The sequence below is a fragment of the Nanorana parkeri genome, unplaced genomic scaffold, assembly GCF_000935625.1.
Source record: "Nanorana parkeri isolate BGI_ZX_2015 unplaced genomic scaffold, ASM93562v1 scaffold954, whole genome shotgun sequence".
Lineage (NCBI taxonomy): Eukaryota > Metazoa > Chordata > Amphibia > Anura > Dicroglossidae > Nanorana > Nanorana parkeri.
Window position 1 is genome coordinate 100,045 of NW_017307222.1, and position 21,691 is coordinate 121,735.

Consider the following 21,691-nt stretch of genomic DNA (forward strand, 5'->3'; position numbering starts at 1 on the left):
CCTCAGTCTCCCCTCCCCCAGTGATCAGTCTGCTGCAGGCAGGAGGAAGCATTTCCTCAGTCTCCCCTCCCCCAGTGATCAGTCTGCTGCAGGCAGGAGGAAGCATTTCCTCAGTCTCCCCTCCCCCAGTGATCGGTCTGCTGCAGGCAGGAGGAAGCATTTCCTCAGTCTCCCCTCCCCCAGTGATCGGTCTGCTGCAGGCAGGAGGAAGCATTTCCTCAGTCTCCCCTCCCCCAGTGATCAGACTGCAACATTGGCACTTTGTATCCAGTCACAAGGTGAGAGGCTGCAGCAGGGGCTGACCTGTGTCAGACATTTGTGAACACCGCCTAGAACCGTACAGGCACCGGGATTGTGTTTATGGCTGAATGCTGCTTTTGTGTTCTGAACACAGCCAGCCATCGCACACAATGTAATTCCGCCTAGCAGAAACTTCTGTCCTCGTGTACAGGTGCTATTTGCGGACTTCTCTGCTCGGGGTCCATGCCCACGGGTGGCAGCGAGAATTCTGCCCCGGCCTGAGGGGGGTCTGATTTGGATCCATGTCCTCTGGTGAGGCGCCGTCACTCTCCCCTCCCGAAAAGCCGAACTTCCTCCGGAATGGAAGATTTAATTTGCGTCTTGAAGATAGCGCTGGAGCTGCCTGCCAACGGGGCAGGATTAGCCGGAGCAAGTTGTTCTTTAATCCGGAATCTTCAGAGGAAATGATTAATGGACGGTTTCCACATGCTAATCCTGACCACCGATTGGCTGCTTTGCTCGGAGCCCTCGCGCGGGGGGAAGGGGAGACAATACACGGTCTTAAAGAGGCACTCCGCCTAATATCTGGTAACGCTCGCGGCTGGATCTGCGTATTGGCATCGGGGGTCGGTATGGAAATGGATTTAGAATTGCACTTTAAATCAAACCTGTGGCCCATGTAGGAGGAATGAAAACACCTGGTACCTGGAGCATGTGACTCAGTCTTCCCATGTGACAGCCTTGGTGATTGGCCCAGTGCTGTTGCATATGGTGGCTGGGAGAGTACACATCTGTGTATGCTGGGGGGGGCAGGGGCATTATTGCAACATGTTGCATTGCCCTGCGCTGGGAAGAACTTTGCGTTGAAGCAGATGATACCCAACACTTAAAGTGTTTTTCCCCATAGTCCTCCTAAGGGTCACGGGAGGATACTAGTTTATGTCCTCCCGTGACCCTAACCCAAAGCTCAGTATATAGGGAGCTACAGCTCGCGGTATACTGAGACCGCCGCAGCCGGGACGGATTCCGACATCCAGCTGCGTGAGTGACAGCTGGCTCTGCCTATCTAGAGGCAGAGCCAGCTGATCTCGCCTCATAGTTCTCCTTTAAAGTAAACCAGAACTTTTTGTTTCCATTTTGGGTAAATATTTATTTGTTACCATGTGGGGAGGATTCGGTTTTCCTTCCTTTATCTATATAAAAGTGATCAGGAAGGAAAACCTGAATCTTGGGCAGCCGGCCTCCTGGGTCAGCGGGGCAGCCGGCCTCCTGGAGGCACCTTGGTTGATGGAGCCTGTCCTAGCGGCATACAAGGCATTGTTTACTTTTGTTACATTGTACACTGTATTGGGGTCTCTGCACGGCCTCCTCGTCTTTCCGCGCTGGCCGCCTCGTCGTGTTCCGTGGAACAATGCAGCATGTCTAAGTTTTTCCCACATGACCAGCATTGTGGTATGCACGGGGCACATAGAAAACAATGCGTGTGCTCTTTGTGGTGGTTGGCGTTGCGCCAGTCACTACAAGTGGTGTGAATGAGCCCCAAGAGCCTTTTTTATTCTCCTCCTTCAGGCCTGATCCGTTATGGCCGTCAAAATGATGTATTCCGGTCCCTGCCCCTTTCAGTGTAAATGCTGAATTTCTGCCCAATATACCCCCTGCCTGCCTGCAGTTTCACGGATCGTTCTTTCACTTTCTTGGGGAACAGGCTGGTGAAGAACCTCATTGCCTCGTTCTCTCTCTCCAGTCCCGGTGCCGATCAATATTCTCTGGGATTGCTTTCTTCCTCCGCACGCTGTAATAGGATTCCGACCATCAGCTGGGAAATTTCAAGCCACTTTTCTGCTGTCAGGACACCGGAGGGAGCCGGTTCGGGATGGAGGGGCCGAGCCAGAATCATGTGCCGCCTGTCTGTGGAAAGGAAGACGACATTTTAAAATATACATTTTTGTTGTATGTGATATATGCACATTAAAGGCAAAACTGCATTTTTTTGTACTTTTGATGTGTTAAAGAAGAACTCGGGGAAACTAAAATCTTAACCCTTGTAGTGGGGCTAAGACACCCCCCCCCCGGCTCCGCAAGGCTTAGGTGGGAGCATGAATAATAATATTCCTGTGCAGTAGCTTTCCATAGGGTTCTATAGGCCGGTATCTTGTAGGAGATGCTGGAGAGATTGTGTTCTAGAACCCTATAGAATCTACTGCCCCATGCATGTCGCTACCGGTGCAGGATGTAAGCATAGAGCCGGTGGGTATAGTAAGGCTGCATCTGGGAGGAGGGGCAGGAGACGCCTTTTAAATGTACATCTTTGTAACAGAATCTGATTCACTTACTATGCAGACATTTTTGGGAAGAACATATGAAGCGAGATTTTAGGTAGTTATATTTCTGGGATATAACCGGATGACAGGCGAGTGTTTTGTTTTACCTGCAGTCTAGGGATGCACCGATACCGGTTTTTCAGTATCCAGAACAAGCGCCAATATTTTTTTTCTTTTCCCGGTACTCGCCAATACCGATACAAGAAGTCCCATTTAAGGAAGCAGGGTGCCGTGTAATGACTCGCTGCCCGGCTTCCATATTAGCTGGGAAGCCGGCTCCAAGCTTCCTCGTCACATGGTGCTGGCTTCTGGCCAATCAGGAAGCCGGGGGCAAAGCAATGACTTGCAGCCTGTTTTCCTGATTGGTCTGTAAGCTGGCCAATCAGGAAGCCGGGAGGTGATTCATTGCATGCTGCCCAGCTTCCTGATTGGCCAGGAAGCCGGCTCCATGCTCTCATCACCAAGTGATGAGGGAGCATGGAGCCAACTACCTGGCCAATCGGGAAGCCGGGGGGGTGGATCATTACCTGCTTCCAGGCCAATCAGGAAGCTCGGGGGTGAGTCATTACCCACTTCCTGGCCAATCAGGAAGCTGGTGATGTGTAATGACTCGCTACCCGGCTTCCTGATAGCGGAAGTTCTGGTATCGTAATAAGCATTGGGAGTATTTGGTACCCGGTATCTGTACCGATACTATTATCAGTGCATCCCTATTGTAGTCCCACCGTGGGCTCGGCGGTTTAATTATCCTCTATACTGGGCGAGTGCTGAGCAAGTAATAGTTGGTATCTGTTCATCCTGCTTATGGGGGGGGATCATATTCCTGCAGGCCTCCCTGGCTCTGCATTTTCCATTCCAGGATTAACCCATCTGTGCCACATAAGATGACATTTTAATACAGGGGATAAATTCCCCCGCAGGAACATTTTTCAGGCTTCGGAGTTCATCTGCGGGCTCAGGCGCCTCTTGCTGGTTGTCAGTTAGCAGCTAGGACGGGGTTGTGACTCCTGACATCCATCTCTGTTCGGTGTTCACACATCATCAATCTGCTTTGAACCCAATCATACCCCGCGCCCCCTCCAGGCATATTATGATTTACCTTCAGGAGCTTATTTTAAGGTAACGCTGTTGCTGTGATAAGGAAGCCGATCCTGTACAAGCACATTGTGCGCTCTCTAAATGCCACTCTTGGGAAGTCTTCCTGTGAAGCGGCTACAGAGAAGCGGCACTTCCGGGAGTATAGATCTGGGTTCCCCTTTAGGCACTACATCGTACATTAGTCATGTGGAGTCCAGCCGGGGGAACCAGTGAGATCTGCGGGGAACCAGGAGATCGACTTCACGTACAGTTCTAAGGATCGGATCTACGTATGGCAGCGTGGGCAACAGTATTTACAGATTATTATTTTTATAGGTTATACTTTCATTTAAAAGATTTACTATAGTGGCTGGGTCACTTTAAACAAAAAAAAACCCATAGGCTGCCATTGCTGACCTTGTTGCTCAGCTCTGGGAGCCTCTGGCTTACAAATTTGGTCACCCGGAATAAGTAGGCAATCTGTAGGGTAGAAGGACGTTTTTTTTTTTTAAATTCTTTTATTAACTGATCACATATGTAATACAAGCATGTGCACAAGAGACATACAGAAGCATAGGTTACAAGTACATGGCATACATGCAAGAAAAATCCTCAACGTCATGACAACACCATCCGATCTGAATCGTCTGACCCTGACACCCCAGCGGACCTAATGAGTGTTGTTAGCTAAGTTACAGATTATATCCTAGATAACGTCCCTGGGCTGTGTCGGGTGTGTACAGTGACAACCAAATTCTATGTATAACTCCGCTGCCGTATCCAACGTGCCTGTCCGCTCCATCCTCCTGAGATGGGTCGTCCCCCGGGAACCCAGAAGGCGTCGGGCAATTCAACCGTATATGACTACCGGGAGACTGAAGGGGCCGCTGGGGTAATGATTTGTGCATCCCTTGACAGGAGCGCTGCATATCGGTCCGAGTGCTGGAAATAGATCCAGGCCCCCCAGGTAGACAAAAACTGTTTTTCCGTATTCCTGATGGTGGCCGTCAGGTCCTCCATGGCATACACCTCCCGCACCTTGGACAGCCATTGTGTGATCGTCGGGGGACGCGGTTTTTTCCACAACCTGGGAATGGATGCCCTGGTCGCGTCCAACAGGTGGCGTGTGAGCGAGCGCTTGTAGGTCGGCAGTGGAGATGCTGACATATGCAAGAGGCATGCCGCCGGGTTGTTGGTCAGGTCTGTCATGGTCAGTTCTTGTATCACAGACAACACCTGGTCCCAGAAGGGCCTCAGCACCCTACATGACCAGAACGTGTGCAACATCGTTCCGATTTCAGAGCCACATCGCCAACACTGATCTGATATGAGGGGTCTCATCTTGTGCAAGAGCCACGGCACTCTGTACCACCGGGACAATATCTTATAGCCTAGTTCTTGCACTTTGCTGGCCATTGAGGATTTGACCGACATGGTGAGTATGGTGTGGATCTGCTGCTCAGTGAAGGTCATCCCTAGTTCCTCCTCCCATCGTCGCACAAAAGAGGGGACCGTGTCCACAGTCGGTGCGGCAATCAGGTGATAGATGGTGAGGGCTCCGGGGTCGGCGAGGCTGTGACATGCAGGGAGGGGGTGAGTAGGGTCAGTATCGTCCGCTGGCAACGTGTGGGAGAGGAGACTGTGCAGAGCTCCGGGAAAGCACGTCCTCACTCAGCCATGCTCAGGCCACGCCCCCCCAGAAGGACGGTTTTTAGGACGGAGGCCAGCCTTCATTTTCTCTGAGGATGGGTCTCCTTTGATCATGGAAGACTTATGATGTACTGTAGCCAGGCCACAGGCATAGGGGCTCTCATATTAAGCGTTCAGCCAGCATTGCTGCCACTAGATGGAGCCGATGAACATGGGAAATTCATATAAATCCGCCCGGTATTTGTGCAACCAAAACTGGAGTGGAGTTGGGAGGAATTAGAACCCCGGTCAGGTTTTTAGTGCTCTCGGGTGTTCCATTCGAGAGATAAAGCAGAGACACCGGCACTCCAAATTTGCAAAATACGTCTATTTATTGACGTGCATCGTGGTAAAAAACAACGAACGTTTCGGGGTCACAAAGGATCCCCTTCAGGTAAAACATACGAGAGATTACCATTCGAGAGATGTCGCCTGTTACTGATCCGGATGTGTATGTTTCATACCGGTGTTACTTTGTATAGATGGCGGCACATTTTTGTACACGGTAATGTGGAAGATGTGAAGTTTGACGATACAACATGAAAGATTATTTTGCATTCAGACTTGATGGCGATCTGCTGGGTCTTGTGCGTTTTTATGTTGGCGTTGTGGCCATGCAAGCCAAATGCCGACGCTCCGGTCACCCAGTAAGGCCTTTGGTCTATTTTGGCTGTAGACTGTCGCTGGGCAGTTTTCCTCACACGCTGCCAAAGTCTGAGCTAGATTAATGCCCCCGGGTTATTTTCATTCCTTACTGGCCCTCTGCCTTCTTGTAGGGTTGTCTACACTGCGATGACATAGTTGTTAAATCAGACATGGCGGTGTTCAACTCTATAATAAATACACATCTAACCCTTCACCGAAAACTCCAGGCAAACCCAAACAAGGCTGTGTGCCAATTCCTTCCTCCCCTGAGCACGGCAGTCTGATCATTTCCTCTATTAAAGGTAATAAGTGCCGAAGGATGTTTGCGGGCTGCCATTGCTTAGTATTCTCCTTCCCTTGCTGTCATGCTAATCAGTTGGCTTCAGTACTTTCTCAATGGCCCAGAGTTAAAAAAAAAAGCAGCAATTGTAGATTATAACTCTGCAGTAGCACCTTCCGTAGCCTTTCAGAACTCTGCATCCTCTATGCCAACCTATGGGTGTAACCTTGGTCTAGCTGGGAGCTACACTACAAGGGACGGCTTTAATGGTATGATGCAGGAACCACCAGCCCCTGGAATGTCCACACTTGCTTTAAAGTGACATTAAACCTTCAGATTTTTTTTTACATAAACCAATACTGTAATGTGCGCCTTACTGTAATCCATGGTATTTTCCCTTCTCTTTGCTGCTCTTCCTTTTTAAATCCTCATGTCTTCTCATGCTGGGGGAGAACTTCCCTTTGCAGCTCAGGGCCTCTTCCTGTAGTGCTGGCTCAGGTTGTGAACCTACACACAGACACCATGTATCCATTCCAGAGACAAGGCAGTCTGCTGCAAAACAGAAGTTCTGCCCAGCATGAGAAGAGATAAGGATTTAAAAGGAAGAGCAGCAAAGAGAAGGGACACAACCATGGATTACAGTAAGGCGCACATTACAGTATTGTTTTATGTTAAAAAATCTGAGGGTTTTATGTCACTTTAAGAGGGTTTGTCAGTATAAAAAACAAGTGTGTGAACCATACCAGATCATACTACAATAAACTCCCAGTTATCCAGCACCCACGGGGATCGGTAGGTGACTGATAACTGTAGTTTCTGGTTGCTTGAGAGTTGATTGTAACCACCAATAGTAACACTCAAGCAACCACCCATACACCAATAGTAACTATCAAGCAACCACCCATGGCGGACCTGAGAGAAAGTTCTCTCAGGTCCACTCCTCTGCTCAGTAGGCGGGTACTATAGCCAGCCTGCTATTGGCTATTGCAATTTGAGATCGCCAATAGCAGGCTGGATGTTGCTCCACATTGTTTACATTCTGCTGCCGACCACAGAATCTAGCCGCTGGCCGGCAGCAAAGTGTAAACAAAATTTCCTTAGCAACTAAATAAATCTTTAGTGTGTATCATGCGACTGACAATTAGTGTACATCAAGATACTGGCAAAAAATAATCGAGGACATGTGTCCTTTTTTTTAAGCTGGTTGCTTGAATGCTGAAAAATGTGGAGTTTACTGTTCTGATGCATTCTTTTGGCACTCCTTGTATTTGGCCCATGCATGTCATGTGAACATTCATGTCTGCAGTTCTTTTGGAGACTTTGTAGAGGTTTTGGTAGGTGACATGCCATGTTGGAGCTCGGTGCCCTCCCTGCCGTTGTGTATTATAGATCTACAGAGTTCCCTGTTGGGTTTCATCCTGGGCTATTCATAGTGTTTCAGCCTCTCTGCTATTACATATGATGTTTTGGTTTCTGTACTGATCTCTACTTCTCTCTCTGTTCCACAGATGCACCTTCAGGTTTCCCAGCACAAATATCAAGATCACGTTTACTGCGCTCTCACGTGACAAGAAAGAGAAGCAGGAAGCCCCCGAATCCCCCATCAAACCAGTGCAGCCGCAGATCTCCCCCCTGACCATAAACATTCCAGAGAACATGGCTCACCTGATCAGCCCACTTCCTTCCCCGACCGGAACCATAAGGTGAGAATGACTCTTCAACCAATTTAGTTGCGCTGGAAAAAAAAAATATATATATATATGTGAAAACACCAGCTGCAACATGTGTATAACCGTGATCAATGTGAGCAATTATGTTGCGCCGTGATCAATGTGAGCATAATTGCTCACATTGAGAATGACTCTTCCCTCCTGCGGTGTGCTTTAAATGACCAGTGCCAATCCTCTTATACTGGTGTATAGCATCTCCTGTGTGCTCTTTATCGCAACCGCTCTTCTGTCACAGATTTCTAAAAAATCTCTGAATGGCACCTGTGAAAACTGTGTAAAAATCCCCTTTATCTGCAGTCAGATGTCCATTGCTGGAGAGTGAAGTCGTCCTGTACGATACTCAGTGTTGCCTGCATCATGGAGGGTCAACACTGAATAATAAAACTCTATTTAAATTAGAGTATTATGTCACCGTTCAGTATGGAATCATCCTTGGGTCTGCCACTTGGAGGAACAGCGGGGAGCTTTGTGAGATCTGGAACCCACTCTTATACCAGACTTGTTGAGGCAACTGGTACCTAGAAGAGCTATACGTCATAGTTGACCATTCAGCTTTGTTAGACTTCCCTAGCAAGGACTCGATCTTGGTGCCGTTGGTTGCAGGGAGGGTCCAGACCTTCCACCGTCAGAACCATCTTGTCCCTGCAAGATAAAGATACATGTGCTGCAGTCCTGACTGGGAGCTCAGATGGACCATAATGCAAAATAGTAATATAATGATGGGGCTTGGATAGTTATCCAAAGAAAGAATAGTCAGTCCATAGGAAAGTGAAATGGAGAAACTGGTTGCTGCAGGACCGGGCTCAAGAGATTCTTCTGCAGACATTTTTAGTGTTCTGGTGAGCCACTTAAAGGCTTAGTCCACCTTCTGACCACGTTTCACGTTCGACCCATGTTTAGGGTGTAACATGCAGCATGGTGATTTACAGCATCCCTCTTAAGCCCGTGGCACACTCGCTAGGGAGCGAAGCAGAGCCGTCAGGCACAGAGCTTCGCGTGCAGTGTGTGAGCTGAGTGCAGGCAGATGAATGACGGCACCTTCAGCCAATCGGCTCGCATGTAACAACCGGTTGGACTTCGCATCCTGAAGCGCAGGTTTATACGTGCGAGCCGATTGGCTGAAGAGGCTATTTCTCATCTCGGCTATGCAAGCTCTCGCAAGCTGACGTTAAGGAGAGTGCATCTTCTAACGGCATTCTGTTTGAATTTGGCATGGGTGTGCGTGGCTCTACCCACAGATCCTCATCAAGGTCCAGGATCCATCAATGGCAGGTCCCATTTGCCACCCCGTCAGAGGGACTCGCAGAACATGCTGAAAGCAGGACGGTGGTGCCACCGCTATTGTAATCCTGCCGTACTTCCTCCAGCCCCATAACCTGAGGTCCATACGGAAGGGATTTGTTAAATACTGGAAGAACCTGCGCCTTGCACCGACCATCCACTGACTGACCTTGGTGCAATGCTATGCCGGCTTAATTGCAAAAAAAGTAGTAAATGCACATTGATCACAGGTTCAGTGTTGCTGCATTTACTATTCTTCTTTGCAAAAGGTGGACTGTCACTTTAAGACCACCCATAAGATAAATCTTTGTAGAGAAGTGTCAGTATACTGAATGGAGAAGGTAAATGCTAGAATCCCTATTTGGGTTTATATCACTGTGCCCCTGCTTGGAGATTTACTCTCCTTTTGTCCCGGTGCCCATTGTCAACTTCTGGGGAATGCAAAATGTCACCAGTACAGGAACAGAGGGCAAATCTTCTGACGGGGACACTTCATCTGGTGACATTCGTATCGAGATCCTTCCACTTTCTGAAGCATCTGCAGGACAGGAAGTGAAGAGCACTCGTCCCTGCAAGACACGGGGAAATAAATGGGCCGGTTTTAACACTTTATCTGACCAGAAAAGAATTGTGTCCATACATACACTGTAATAGGTGACGGATGAGTGCAGGTTTGTATGACTTTAACAATGGCGCAGATGTGGGTTCGGGATGTAGCTGTGATGGGTGATTCCTGCTGAGGATCATGCAGACGAGGAATGCAGCTAACGCAGCAGAGTACAAGATTGGCCTTTCATCATGTTCCAGTCATTTCCTCTTATTTTGTTTCTTATAATCTAAACACAGACCGTTCTACTTTCCTGGGATGAAGATCCAGTAAACAAAGCAATCGTCTGACTCAGCTATTGCCATCAGTGGGCGGCCTTTGTTTAAAGCCCCACTCCGGGCAAAAGCTATTTTCAATAAGCATGTAGGTAACAACGATTCCTTGCAGTATTCTTGGTTCATCTTCAGACAACATGAGAGTTCAGAGTCTTTCTTCACCGCATTTTCTGTACACCTGTACCTGCTCTGTGCGCAACCAATTAACCAGTCCCCTCAACACCCCTGTGTAGTTTTTAATAACATTGCGTTGACGTACATGCGTCGGTGCCAATTGGACAATGGGTGTGTTGAATCTCACCATTGTGGGAGGGGCAGAGACAAACTACTGGAGGAAATCTCACCATTGCGGGAGGGGCAGAGACACAAACTACTGGAGGAAATCTCACCATTGCGGGAGGGGCAGAGACACAAACTACTGGAGGAAATCTCACCATTGTGGGAGGGGCAGAGACACAAACTACTGGAGGAAATCTCACCATTGTGGGAGGGGCAGAGACACAAACTACTGGAGGAAATCTCACCATTGCGGGAGGGGCAGAAAAACAAACCACTGGAGGAAATCTCACCATTTGTGGGAGGGGCAGAGACACAAACTACTGGAGGAAATCTCACCATTGTGGGAGGGGCAGAGACATAAACTACTGGGGTGAAATCTCGCCATTGTGGGAGGGGCAGATACACAAAATACTGGAGGAAAGCACCATTGTGGGAGGGGCAGAGACAAACTACTGGGAGGAAATCTCAACATTGTGGGAGGGTCAGAGACACAAACTACTGGAGGGAAATCCTCACCATTCTTTCCCCTCCCACATTGGGGAGATTTTCCCGAGTAGTTGGTGTCTCTGCTCATCCTACAATGGGGAGAGTTCACCATATTCTTATGTCTCCCCAAACTAGAGTATAAAACCTATACTGTATGCACTGCAGCTTTCCATTTACCAGTTTGGTTTGAGTTCGGCTTCAACTGTTATCATTCAGTACTTCTGATCGGTTGGTTGTTGAACATATTTCTCCCTTTCTCCTTGCAGCGCCGCAAACTCTTGCCCCTCTAGCCCCCGTGGTGCTGGCTTATCTGGCTATAAAATGGGCCGCGTTATAGCTGCAGACCTGATCTCCGACAATTCCCACTTGGAGAATGACAAAGAAGCTTCAGGAGGAGACAGCCCCAAGGTAACGTCTACGGCTGCTTTACCTGTCCCAGCATCTGTACTGCTCTCCTATTGCATATGTGCTGATTTTGTCCATCTCCTCGTTACAGGACGACTCAAAGCCCCCGTACTCTTATGCACAGCTAATAGTGCAAGCAATCACCATGGCCCAGGACAAGCAGCTCACTTTAAATGGCATCTACACGCACATAACGAAAAACTACCCCTACTACAGAACAGCGGACAAAGGCTGGCAGGTGAGTGCCTGGGAAGTGTGAGCACAACTCTGATCTAGACTAGGGCGTTGTACACTGTGAGCCAGTCACATAGCAGTGCATTTCAGTGCAAGGGAAAAAAATATTTATTGGTTGAAGTGAACACAGCCGTAGGGCTGCAGCTAACGATTATTTTAATAATCGATTAGTTGGAATATATAAAGTACAATAATTGAGCGGTGTCACCGAAGTAGCCTAGACGTGTGTTACTGCCAGGATCACCAAATCAACATAAATGGGGGAAATAATGCAGCCAACGCATTTAAGGACTGGGGAGCTGCAATATATTACGTTTTCTTCTTGAGTACACTTGAGTTCTTGTATACACTTTTAACAAAAATGAATTGAGTGTTGAGCCTCAGTATAGAGGGAATAGTAAAAGACTTATTTGCCAAATTGATTTCCTCCAGTGTTGCGCTCCTCGTCGCCGGCGCTTCCATCATTGTCACGGACTGAGTTTAGAAGTCTTCAGCCTCTTGTGCGGCTGGGCCCCAATGACTCAACTCCTGCACATGCACATAGGAAATACTTTCTTGGCATGACGAGTCCATGCGCTGCACAAGCGCCGCTCAGTGTAGAAGTAGATTAAAATGATCTAGTAGAAGACTTACCTGCCAAATTGATTTTCTTCCAGTGCTGCGCTCCCCGTGGCTGGTGCTCCCATCATTGTCACAGAGTCCATGCATTGAGCTGCACATGCGCCGCTCGGTGTACGGAAATAAAAATGGCTGACAGGAAGCAAGAAGTTTTTCGGCACACAAGACTGCCGATCGGCTATTGTATTTATTTTTAGTTCCATATTGAGTTTTCAGCATTACTTTTAATACTGTTATATTGCAAACACGTGACCGCTGATACCTGGATTGGGTTCTTCGTCCTGTGTGTCTGTTGAGGAGGGGAGAAGATGATGGTGCTGTGTCCATGGCAGGCCATGCCTCTAGGGCAGTGGTGGCGAACCTTGGCACTCCAGCTGTGCCAAAACTACAAATCCCAACATGCATCTGCCTCTGGGAGTTATGTCTGTGGCTGTCGGAGCCTTGCAATGCCTCATGGGACTTGTAGTTCCAATACATCTGGAGTGCCAAGGTCCGCCACCACTGTTCTAGGGTGCCAGGTACAGGTGTGATGACATCATCCGCATTAGAGAGGATTGAAGGGCCTACAAATGAAGTTCTGTATGAGCCGACCCTCCACAGGGAATAATGTAATATTACAGGCACTGGAGGGATCAACGGGTAAAAACTTTGGGAATTTTGCAATTATATGAACATAACTAAAAGAGGATGGAATTGTGGAATGATTATACATTTTGGATGGAGTTCCACTTTTAAGACGGCTGCACATGATCCCTCTGTGATGTGGAACCAGCAACTGAAACTGCAGATACAATGGGGCCATAGTGATTTACATCCACGCACAGGAAGTTGTCGGTTCCCCAGAGTCCTTCGTTGTCCAGTAGGCAGGTAATGGCTCCTCTGGTCAGTGATGGATATTAAACACTCCAAGGCATGTGTTTCAGGAAATTTGTGTTTTTGTACTATGAAGAGACACTTTACACAAAGGGAAGAATGGCGGCGTCTTTGTAAAGGGCTCCTTCCCCACCACATGTTTACTTGCCATACCAGCCCTCCTTGGCGCCTCTTGGCTCTGCTCCACTGAGCATCCTAGGCGTCTGCTGGTGTCGAATGCGAAGGGTAGCGTCAATGTCCGTACTTGGTCATGTGATGAGGTTTGAGCTGCGCGATTGGCATCTAGACCAGAAGAGGAGGTCATGTGCCCCCACCTGCCCAGGAAGCACCATGCATGTCGCCAGCTGTGACGGAGGTAGATGCATCAAAAGCGTGCTGGTGAGTATAGCGGGTGGGTGGGCTGTACTTTGCCCTTAAAGGAGAACTATGAGATGAGTGATTTCCACTCGCCTCATAGTTCTAGCCGACCTGTGACAATGAGACTGTTACAGGTCGGCTCAGTAGATCGGGAGGTGAGGGAACAGATACCGGCGTTCGCTCACCTCTCGATCCGGTCACGGCTCTCTGCCGTGACAGGGGAGGGGCTGGATTCCCTCCTCCCCGCTCCGATCCGCCAGCGCTGACTGGTGGAACGGGAGGGGGCGGGTACAGCTGGCTCTGCCTCTAGATAGGCAGAGCCAGATGTCACTCACGCAGCTGGGCGGATCTCGACATCGATGTCGGGATCCGCTGCGGCGTCTCAGTATAATGCGTGCTGTAGCTCCCTATATACTGAGCCTAGGGTGACGGGAGGACGCTAGTTTTGTGTCCTCCCGTTACCCTAAGGAGAACTATGGGGAAAAGCCCTGACCCCATAGTTCTCCTTTAATGGCCAAGGTAACAGTCCCCTGTTAAAGCAACCCTGTCTCTATACTTATACAGCAGCTCGTGCCGCCCAATGTCTTGTAAAGTCCGCTGTGAAACTGATAGGGGGCTCCCGCATTTCCTACTGGTTCCTCCTGTCGACCTCCACATCATTGAGGTTTCCTGCAATGAGCTAAGGTCAAAGAAGAACCAGTAAGAGGTGCGGGGAACACAGGTCGGTTTCCCTGTGGACTTCACATGAAGAGGTTGCAGGTTCGGTAGCACAATCGGGCTTTTTCAGTCTTCAGTGACAAGTCTGGCTCGATTTATTGTAATATAGTCACCCGGTCTTTCCTTTTTGCCCCCTGTTGTCTTAATCCAGCTACAGGTCTTCAGTTGGGGGGTCTTGTATGTGTCTGTCGTCTTCTGGAAATGTATTTCTATTTTCACATCTGCATTAAAACTCCAGCCAGAAGGACAGACAAAACAAGATGACTGCATGCTGGGAATGATCTGGAAAGTTGGCGACGTTTCACCTTTGTGGCTGCCTCGCCATCCGTTTCCCTTTTTACTCTGGAAACCTCCATTGTCTGTCCCGCGTAGAGCCGCAGCCGTGTCAGATGGTCCGTGACGGCGCGCTCATGCAGTAACCCGCGTTTGTTTTGGCTGATATCGGGACGTCATTTTGATCCTGGTCTGTGTGGACCGCATGTGTTCCTTCTAAGCTGACACAGCCGCGCGCTTTCATGATGCTGCTTTACAGCACATCACGTATCAATTATCAGGTCTGGGGGGCGTCATCGTCTTTCCGGGGTACATGTCTTTGGGATGTCAGTAACGGCAGAATAAAGAAGTCTTAACACGTTAAAAACACAGCACTGGCTGTTCACGTCGTGGTTCTCCGCTAAACCCCGAGCCTCCCATAGGAGGTCGGAGCTCCTCCTAACATGTCATCACCTTATAGCCTCACCTTCTCCCATGCCTTTCGGCTTTAATAGGAAGTGACCAGGTTTGTTGGTAATCCGTCCGCCCAACATTGCCAGATGTGATATCGGGTAGAAATATGAGATTTTAGCTTCCATTCTGTGATTGCTTAGAACTGAAAAAGGACGAGTCACCATTTTAAATTGACTGATTCAATTGGGGGGGGGGAGTTATTGGAAAGGGCCTTTCATCTGTCAATGTTCTCTGCAACCAGATTCTCCCTTTCATCTTTGCTAGGCTACAAAATAAAAGGGGGAATCCGGTTGCTATGGACAATACAGTTCTTATTTTATGCACTTAGGTAAGCCACACTGTACAGCGCCATGGAGTATGTCAGAGCTATATAAATTGTATAATATTAGTGTGTGACTGTGGGGGGGACATTAGAGTGTAAGCTCCTCTGTACAGAGACTGATGGGACTGTGGGGGGGGGGGACATTAGAGTGTAAGCTCCTCTGTACAGAGACTGATGGGACTGTGGGGGGGGGGGACATTAGAGTGTAAGCTCCTCTGTACAGAGACTGATGGGACTGTGGGGGGGGGGGACATTAGAGTGTAAGCTCCTCTGTACAGAGACTGATGGGACTGTGGGGGGGGGGGACATTAGAGTGTAAGCTCCTCTGTACAGAGACTGATGGGACTGTGGGGGGGGGGGACATTAGAGTGTAAGCTCCTCTGTACAGAGACTGATGGGACTGTGGGGGGGGGGGACATTAGAGTGTAAGCTCCTCTGTACAGAGACTGATGGGACTGTGGGGGGGGGGGACATTAGAGTGTAAGCTCCTCTGTACAGAGACTGATGGGACTGTGGGGGGGGGGGACATTAGAGTGTAAGCTCCTCTGTACAGAGACTGATGGGACTGTGGGGGGGGGGGACATTAGAGTGTAAGCTCCTCTGTACAGAGACTGATGGGACTGTGGGGGGGGGGGACATTAGAGTGTAAGCTCCTCTGTACAGAGACTGATGGGACTGTGGGGGGGGGGGACATTAGAGTGTAAGCTCCTCTGTACAGAGACTGATGGGACTGTGGGGGGGGGGGACATTAGAGTGTAAGCTCCTCTGTACAGAGACTGATGGGACTGTGGGGGGGGGGGACATTAGAGTGTAAGCTCCTCTGTACAGAGACTGATGGGACTGTGGGGGGGGGGGACATTAGAGTGTAAGCTCCTCTGTACAGAGACTGATGGGACTGTGGGGGGGGGGGACATTAGAGTGTAAGCTCCTCTGTACAGAGACTGATGGGACTGTGGGGGGGGGGGACATTAGAGTGTAAGCTCCTCTGTACAGAGACTGATGGGACTGTGGGGGGGGGGGACATTAGAGTGTAAGCTCCTCTGTACAGAGACTGATGGGACTGTGGGGGGGGGGGACATTAGAGTGTAAGCTCCTCTGTACAGAGACTGATGTGACTGGCTCCGTGTTCTCTGTACAGCACTGCGGTATATGTCAGAGCCATATAAATGGGCAGCACAGTGGAGTTAGCACTTCTGCCTTGCAGCACTGGGGTCCCCGGTTTATATCCTGTTCAGGACACTATCTGCAAGGAGTTTGCATGTTCTCCCTGTGCTTGCATGGGATTCTGAGTGCTCTGGTTCCCCCCCCCCCCTACAGTCCTAAGACATGGTGGAAGGTAAATTGGTCCTTTTGTATGTATGTGAGATAGGGACCTTAGATTGTAAGCTTGTTGAGGGTAGGGACTGATGTGAATATGCAACCATGTAAATTGTCAGCACTATATAAATACCTGTAATAAATACATATAATGGTGTGTGAATGGGGTAGAACCAGGATGGGGTTCTTATCACGTGACCACTGAGGCAGCCAGTCACGTGACCACTGAGGCAGCCAGTCACGTAACTAACTGGGGAGGCCCATGTAATGCCTCTGGCTTTACCATCAATTAAACGCACTTGCTGGTGAGAAGGGGTTAAATAATCGTCTAAACTCCTCTAAAACGGTTCTTTTCTTAATTCTCTATCAGTGTTATTCACAAAAGGGTGAGGAGTTTGGAGAAGTGAACAATCTGGGCCAAAATAGCTGATTTGGAAGAATTCTCCAATTCAGGTCACTTTCCAGCTCAGCTCTGTTGTCCTAGACCAGGGGTAGCCAAACTCTGGCCCTCCAGCTGTGGAGAAACTACAAATCCCATGATGCATCTCTCTTCGGGAGTCATGTCTGTGACTGTGAAAATCCTGCAATGCCTCATGGGATGTGTAGTTCCACCACAGCTGGAGGGCCGGAGTTTGGCTACCCCTGGGCTAGACTGTTCTCTTCTCCGGCCTTCTCCAAACTCTTCTCCCTTCTGTGAATAACCCTCATAATTGTTCTTGCAGCGTTTGCATTTGGTGGTGTCGCACATTATAGGCTGGGATCTCCGAGGCCAGATAGGTGAGGGAAGTCATACTTGAAATGATTCTTTGTGACTGAGCCGGTCCTCGGTCTGGGCTCACCATTGAAGGGTTTGAAGCGCAGTGAAGTTGATGTACATTTGGGGATTTTCACACGAATGTTGATTTCCGTGTTCTTTTAGAATTCTATCCGTCACAACCTTTCACTCAACCGGTATTTCATCAAAGTCCCGCGATCCCAGGAGGAGCCGGGCAAGGGATCCTTCTGGAGGATAGACCCAGCGTCCGAGAGCAAACTTATAGAGCAAGCTTTTAGGAAACGAAGGCCCCGGGGTGTGCCGTGTTTCAGGACCCCCTTAGGACCCCTTTCGTCAAGGTAAGAAGCGGACGGTCTTCCTACAAATGGCCTGTTTGTCAAATTTAACAAGATTTTCGTTTGTGACATTTTTCCGGCTCCTTTTTTCTTTCCCCATCACTAGATTTGACCCCGTTCCCTATTAGAGAATCGACTGAAAGCTGGTGTATGGCCAGAAGAAGACATGGGAAGCCATTAATAAAACAATGCATGTACCGCTCCCTGTCTAAACTTCCTGTCGATACCTAAACAAAGGCCACGTGACACTGCACTGCCCCATTCTGTGTTTGACAATATAATAAATTACAGATCCTACAGCGGAGCGGGGAAAATATTTGCTGCATACGGCAGTACAGAGAGGGTTTTAAATTGCTACCTAGATCAGTAGCTAGTACGGAGGCGTTTTATTCATGAGAATGCAGCTAGGGACCAGTGACATCACAGAGACGCGTAATATTCATGAGATCGCAACCTATACCTTCACTAGAGACCAGATACATCACCGAGACCCTTCATATTCATGAGAACGCAGCCTATCCCATCACTAGAGACCAGTGACATCACCGAGACCCTTCATATTCATGAACGCAGCCTATCCCATCACTAGAGACCAGTGACATCACCGAGACCCTTCATATTCATGAACGCAGCCTATCCCATCACTAGAGACCAGTGACATCACCGAGACCCTTCATATTCATGAACGCAGCCTATCCCATCACTAGAGACCAGTGACATCACCGAGACCCTTCATATTCATGAACGCAGCCTATCCCATCACTAGAGACCAGTGACATCACCGAGACCCTTCATATTCATGAACGCAGCCTATCCCATCACTAGAGACCAGTGACATCACCGAGACCCTTCATATTCATGAACGCAGCCTATCCCATCACTAGAGACCAGTGACATCACCGAGACCCTTCATATTCATGAACGCAGCCTATCCCATCACTAGAGACCAGTGACATCACCGAGACCCTTCATATTCATGAACGCAGCCTATCCCATCACTAGAGACCAGTGACATCACCGAGACCCTTCATATTCATGAACGCAGCCTATCCCATCACTAGAGACCAGTGACATCACCGAGACCCTTCATATTCATGAACGCAGCCTATCCCATCACTAGAGACCAGTGACATCACCGAGACCCTTCATATTCATGAACGCAGCCTATCCCATCACTAGAGACCAGTGACATCACCGAGACCCTTCATATTCATGAACGCAGCCTATCCCATCACTAGAGACCAGTGACATCACCGAGACCCTTCATATTCATGAACGCAGCCTATCCCATCACTAGAGACCAGTGACATCACCGAGACCCTTCATATTCATGAACGCAGCCTATCCCATCACTAGAGACCAGTGACATCACCGAGACCCTTCATATTCATGAACGCAGCCTATCCCATCACTAGAGACCAGTGACATCACCGAGACCCTTCATATTCATGAACGCAGCCTATCCCATCACTAGAGACCAGTGACATCACCGAGACCCTTCATATTCATGAACGCAGCCTATCCCATCACTAGAGACCAGTGACATCACCGAGACCCTTCATATTCATGAACGCAGCCTATCCCATCACTAGAGACCAGTGACATCACCGAGACCCTTCATATTCATGAACGCAGCCTATCCCATCACTAGAGACCAGTGACATCACCGAGACCCTTCATATTCATGAACGCAGCCTATCCCATCACTAGAGACCAGTGACATCACCGAGACCCTTCATATTCATGAGAACGCAGCCTATCCCATCACTAGACACCAGTGACATCACAGAGACCCTTCATATTCATGAGAGCGCAGCCTGTGCCATCACTAGAGACCAGTGACATCACCGAGACCCTTCATATTTGTAATAATAGTCCATGTATTTCTACATGTCTATAGCAATGACACGTGTGTTCGGTTTTTTCACCCCCATTATATATCCGCCTCCATCGCATACGGCTGACATTATTTGTATGCTGCTTGCCTCTGTATTTCTTTTATCTGTTCTCACACCCACTTAGGCCTCTTGTGTGAGCTGAACAGAGCTGTATTCCACATTAGCCATTGTCTGCCTCTCTCCTGTCCTCCTCCTCCTGATATCCTTTCCAAGGCAACACATTACTCATCCGTGCCTGGAATTCATCCCGCTTTCACGCTCCCCTTGTGTCCTGCGCCCTCTGCTGGGGATGTTGCTGCATTGCAGAATTCTTAAAGCAAAACTCCAGACTGAAAGTGACATTCAACCCTCAGATTTTTTTAACATAAACCAATACTGTAATGTGCGCCTTACTGTAATCCATGGTAGTTTCCCTTCTCTTTGCTGCTCTTCCTTTTAAATCCTCATGTCTTAGCTGCAAAGGGAAGTTCTCCCCCAGCATGAGGAGTGCCTCTTCCTGTAGTGCTGGCTCAGGTTACAAACCTATACACAGACACCATGTATCCATTCCTGAGACAAGGCAGTCTGCTGCAAAACAGAAGTTCTGCCCAGCATGAGAAGAGATACAGATTTAAAATGAAGAGCAGCAAAGAGAAGGGAAACCACCATGGATTACAGTAAGGCGCACATTACAGTATTGTTTTATGTTAAAAAATCTGAGGGTTTAATGTCACTTGAAGTTTTCATTTAAGAATGTGCAGTGTAAATGTACGTTCAGTCCTTGCAGGTGTATGCCACTTCATATGTGTTTGTGATTTCATTCAGCCCGGCATTGTAAACAGGAGAGCTGCATTTCATTTTTCCTCCCCTCCTCTTCCCTTGCCCATTCACAGAACACTGTATTCTGAGAAACGGTATACAGGACAAAAAGCGTTCAGTGAACGGGCGAGGGGGAGAAAGGGGCGGAAGAACACTGCGGCTTTCTTGTATGAGAGCCACAGCGGTCATGACTGCTCTTGCTATACTGCTGGCCTCAGTGAACGCTCCTCCACAATAACCTTTCTGTTCTCTAGGAGTGCACCAGCGTCTCCAAACCACTCCGGCGTATTGTCGGCACACTCGAGCGGGGTCCAGACCCCGGAGAGCCTGTCCAGGGAGGGCTCGCCAGTCCCGATGGACCCGGAACCCAGCGCCATCCAGCCAAAGCTTGCAGTGATCCAGGAAGCGCGGTTTGCACAGAGCGCTCCAGGTGAGAGGACGTTCTTCACACGAGACCAAGCCGCCTTCAGCTCATTGAGGATAATCAAAATTGAGTTCAAGTTTATGCCGAGCGCGGTTTCTCGCGTTTTATACGTTGTGGCTCATAAAGTGCAGAACAACCGAACCCAACAACGTTCCTTCACAGTACAAGCCTGAAGCAGCGGGCATTCCTAGGGATGCTGAATTGACCTGATTGTTGCTTTGCATGATGGACACTTGTGAAAGTGATTTTAGATGCGTCTCATTGATGGCGTTTTTCTCTTATGCAGGATCACCCCTCTCCGGCCAATCAGTCCTCATCACTGTGCAACGGCAGCTCCCCCAGACTATAAAACCAATGACGTATACAGTGGCCACCCCCGTCAGCACCTCCCAGCAGCAGACCGTAATGCAGACCGTGCATGTGGTCCACCAGATCCCTGCGGTGTCCGTTACCAACGTTTCGGGACTGACCCCCGTCAATACCTACACAATGAGTGGACAGGCCATGGTAGCCCAGGCCACAATGGTAGCCCATCCTAAACTAGAGCCGCACGAGAACGGAGACCACAAGGAGATGAAGGGTAAGATCTGCATTGTAATGGTGCCAGTGCGTGTTGTGGAAGGCATGTGTATAGAAGTCGTTCTTTTATTGTAAAGTGTGATGATCTTCCTCTTACATTTATTACTACTTCTATTTCTCCGTTTTCTTGCCCCACTCGTGATAAACAAAAAACATAAATAAATATATTTTCCTCCTTGCAGTGAAAGTAGAAGCAATTCCTGCGATCAACCACCAAGCGCTCACCACAGCCAGCCGAATCATCCAGACCTCATCTTCTGCCCCCCTCCAGACGGTTACTATAGTGCAGCAAGCCCCTCTAGGTCAACACCAGCTCCCCATCAAAGCCGTCACACAGAATGGGACACACGTGGTGCCCATCACCACTGCCATACAAGGACAGGTCACTACAGGTAAGAACACC

General features: G+C 48.9%; 1 protein-coding gene across 1 annotated transcript in view; it reads left to right on the forward strand.

Moving 5' to 3' along the window:
- FOXK2 (forkhead box K2) overlaps positions 1-21,691 on the forward strand; it is an 84,100-nt gene that overhangs the window by 59,167 nt on the left and 3,242 nt on the right. Inside the window, exons 4-11 of the mRNA XM_018566501.1 lie at positions 1,247-1,257; positions 7,750-7,955; positions 11,177-11,318; positions 11,407-11,553; positions 17,399-17,592; positions 20,540-20,715; positions 20,996-21,289; positions 21,471-21,680. Of these exons, the coding sequence (XP_018422003.1) occupies positions 1,247-1,257; positions 7,750-7,955; positions 11,177-11,318; positions 11,407-11,553; positions 17,399-17,592; positions 20,540-20,715; positions 20,996-21,289; positions 21,471-21,680 (1,380 nt within the window). The remainder of the gene's footprint in view (positions 1-1,246; positions 1,258-7,749; positions 7,956-11,176; positions 11,319-11,406; positions 11,554-17,398; positions 17,593-20,539; positions 20,716-20,995; positions 21,290-21,470; positions 21,681-21,691) is intronic.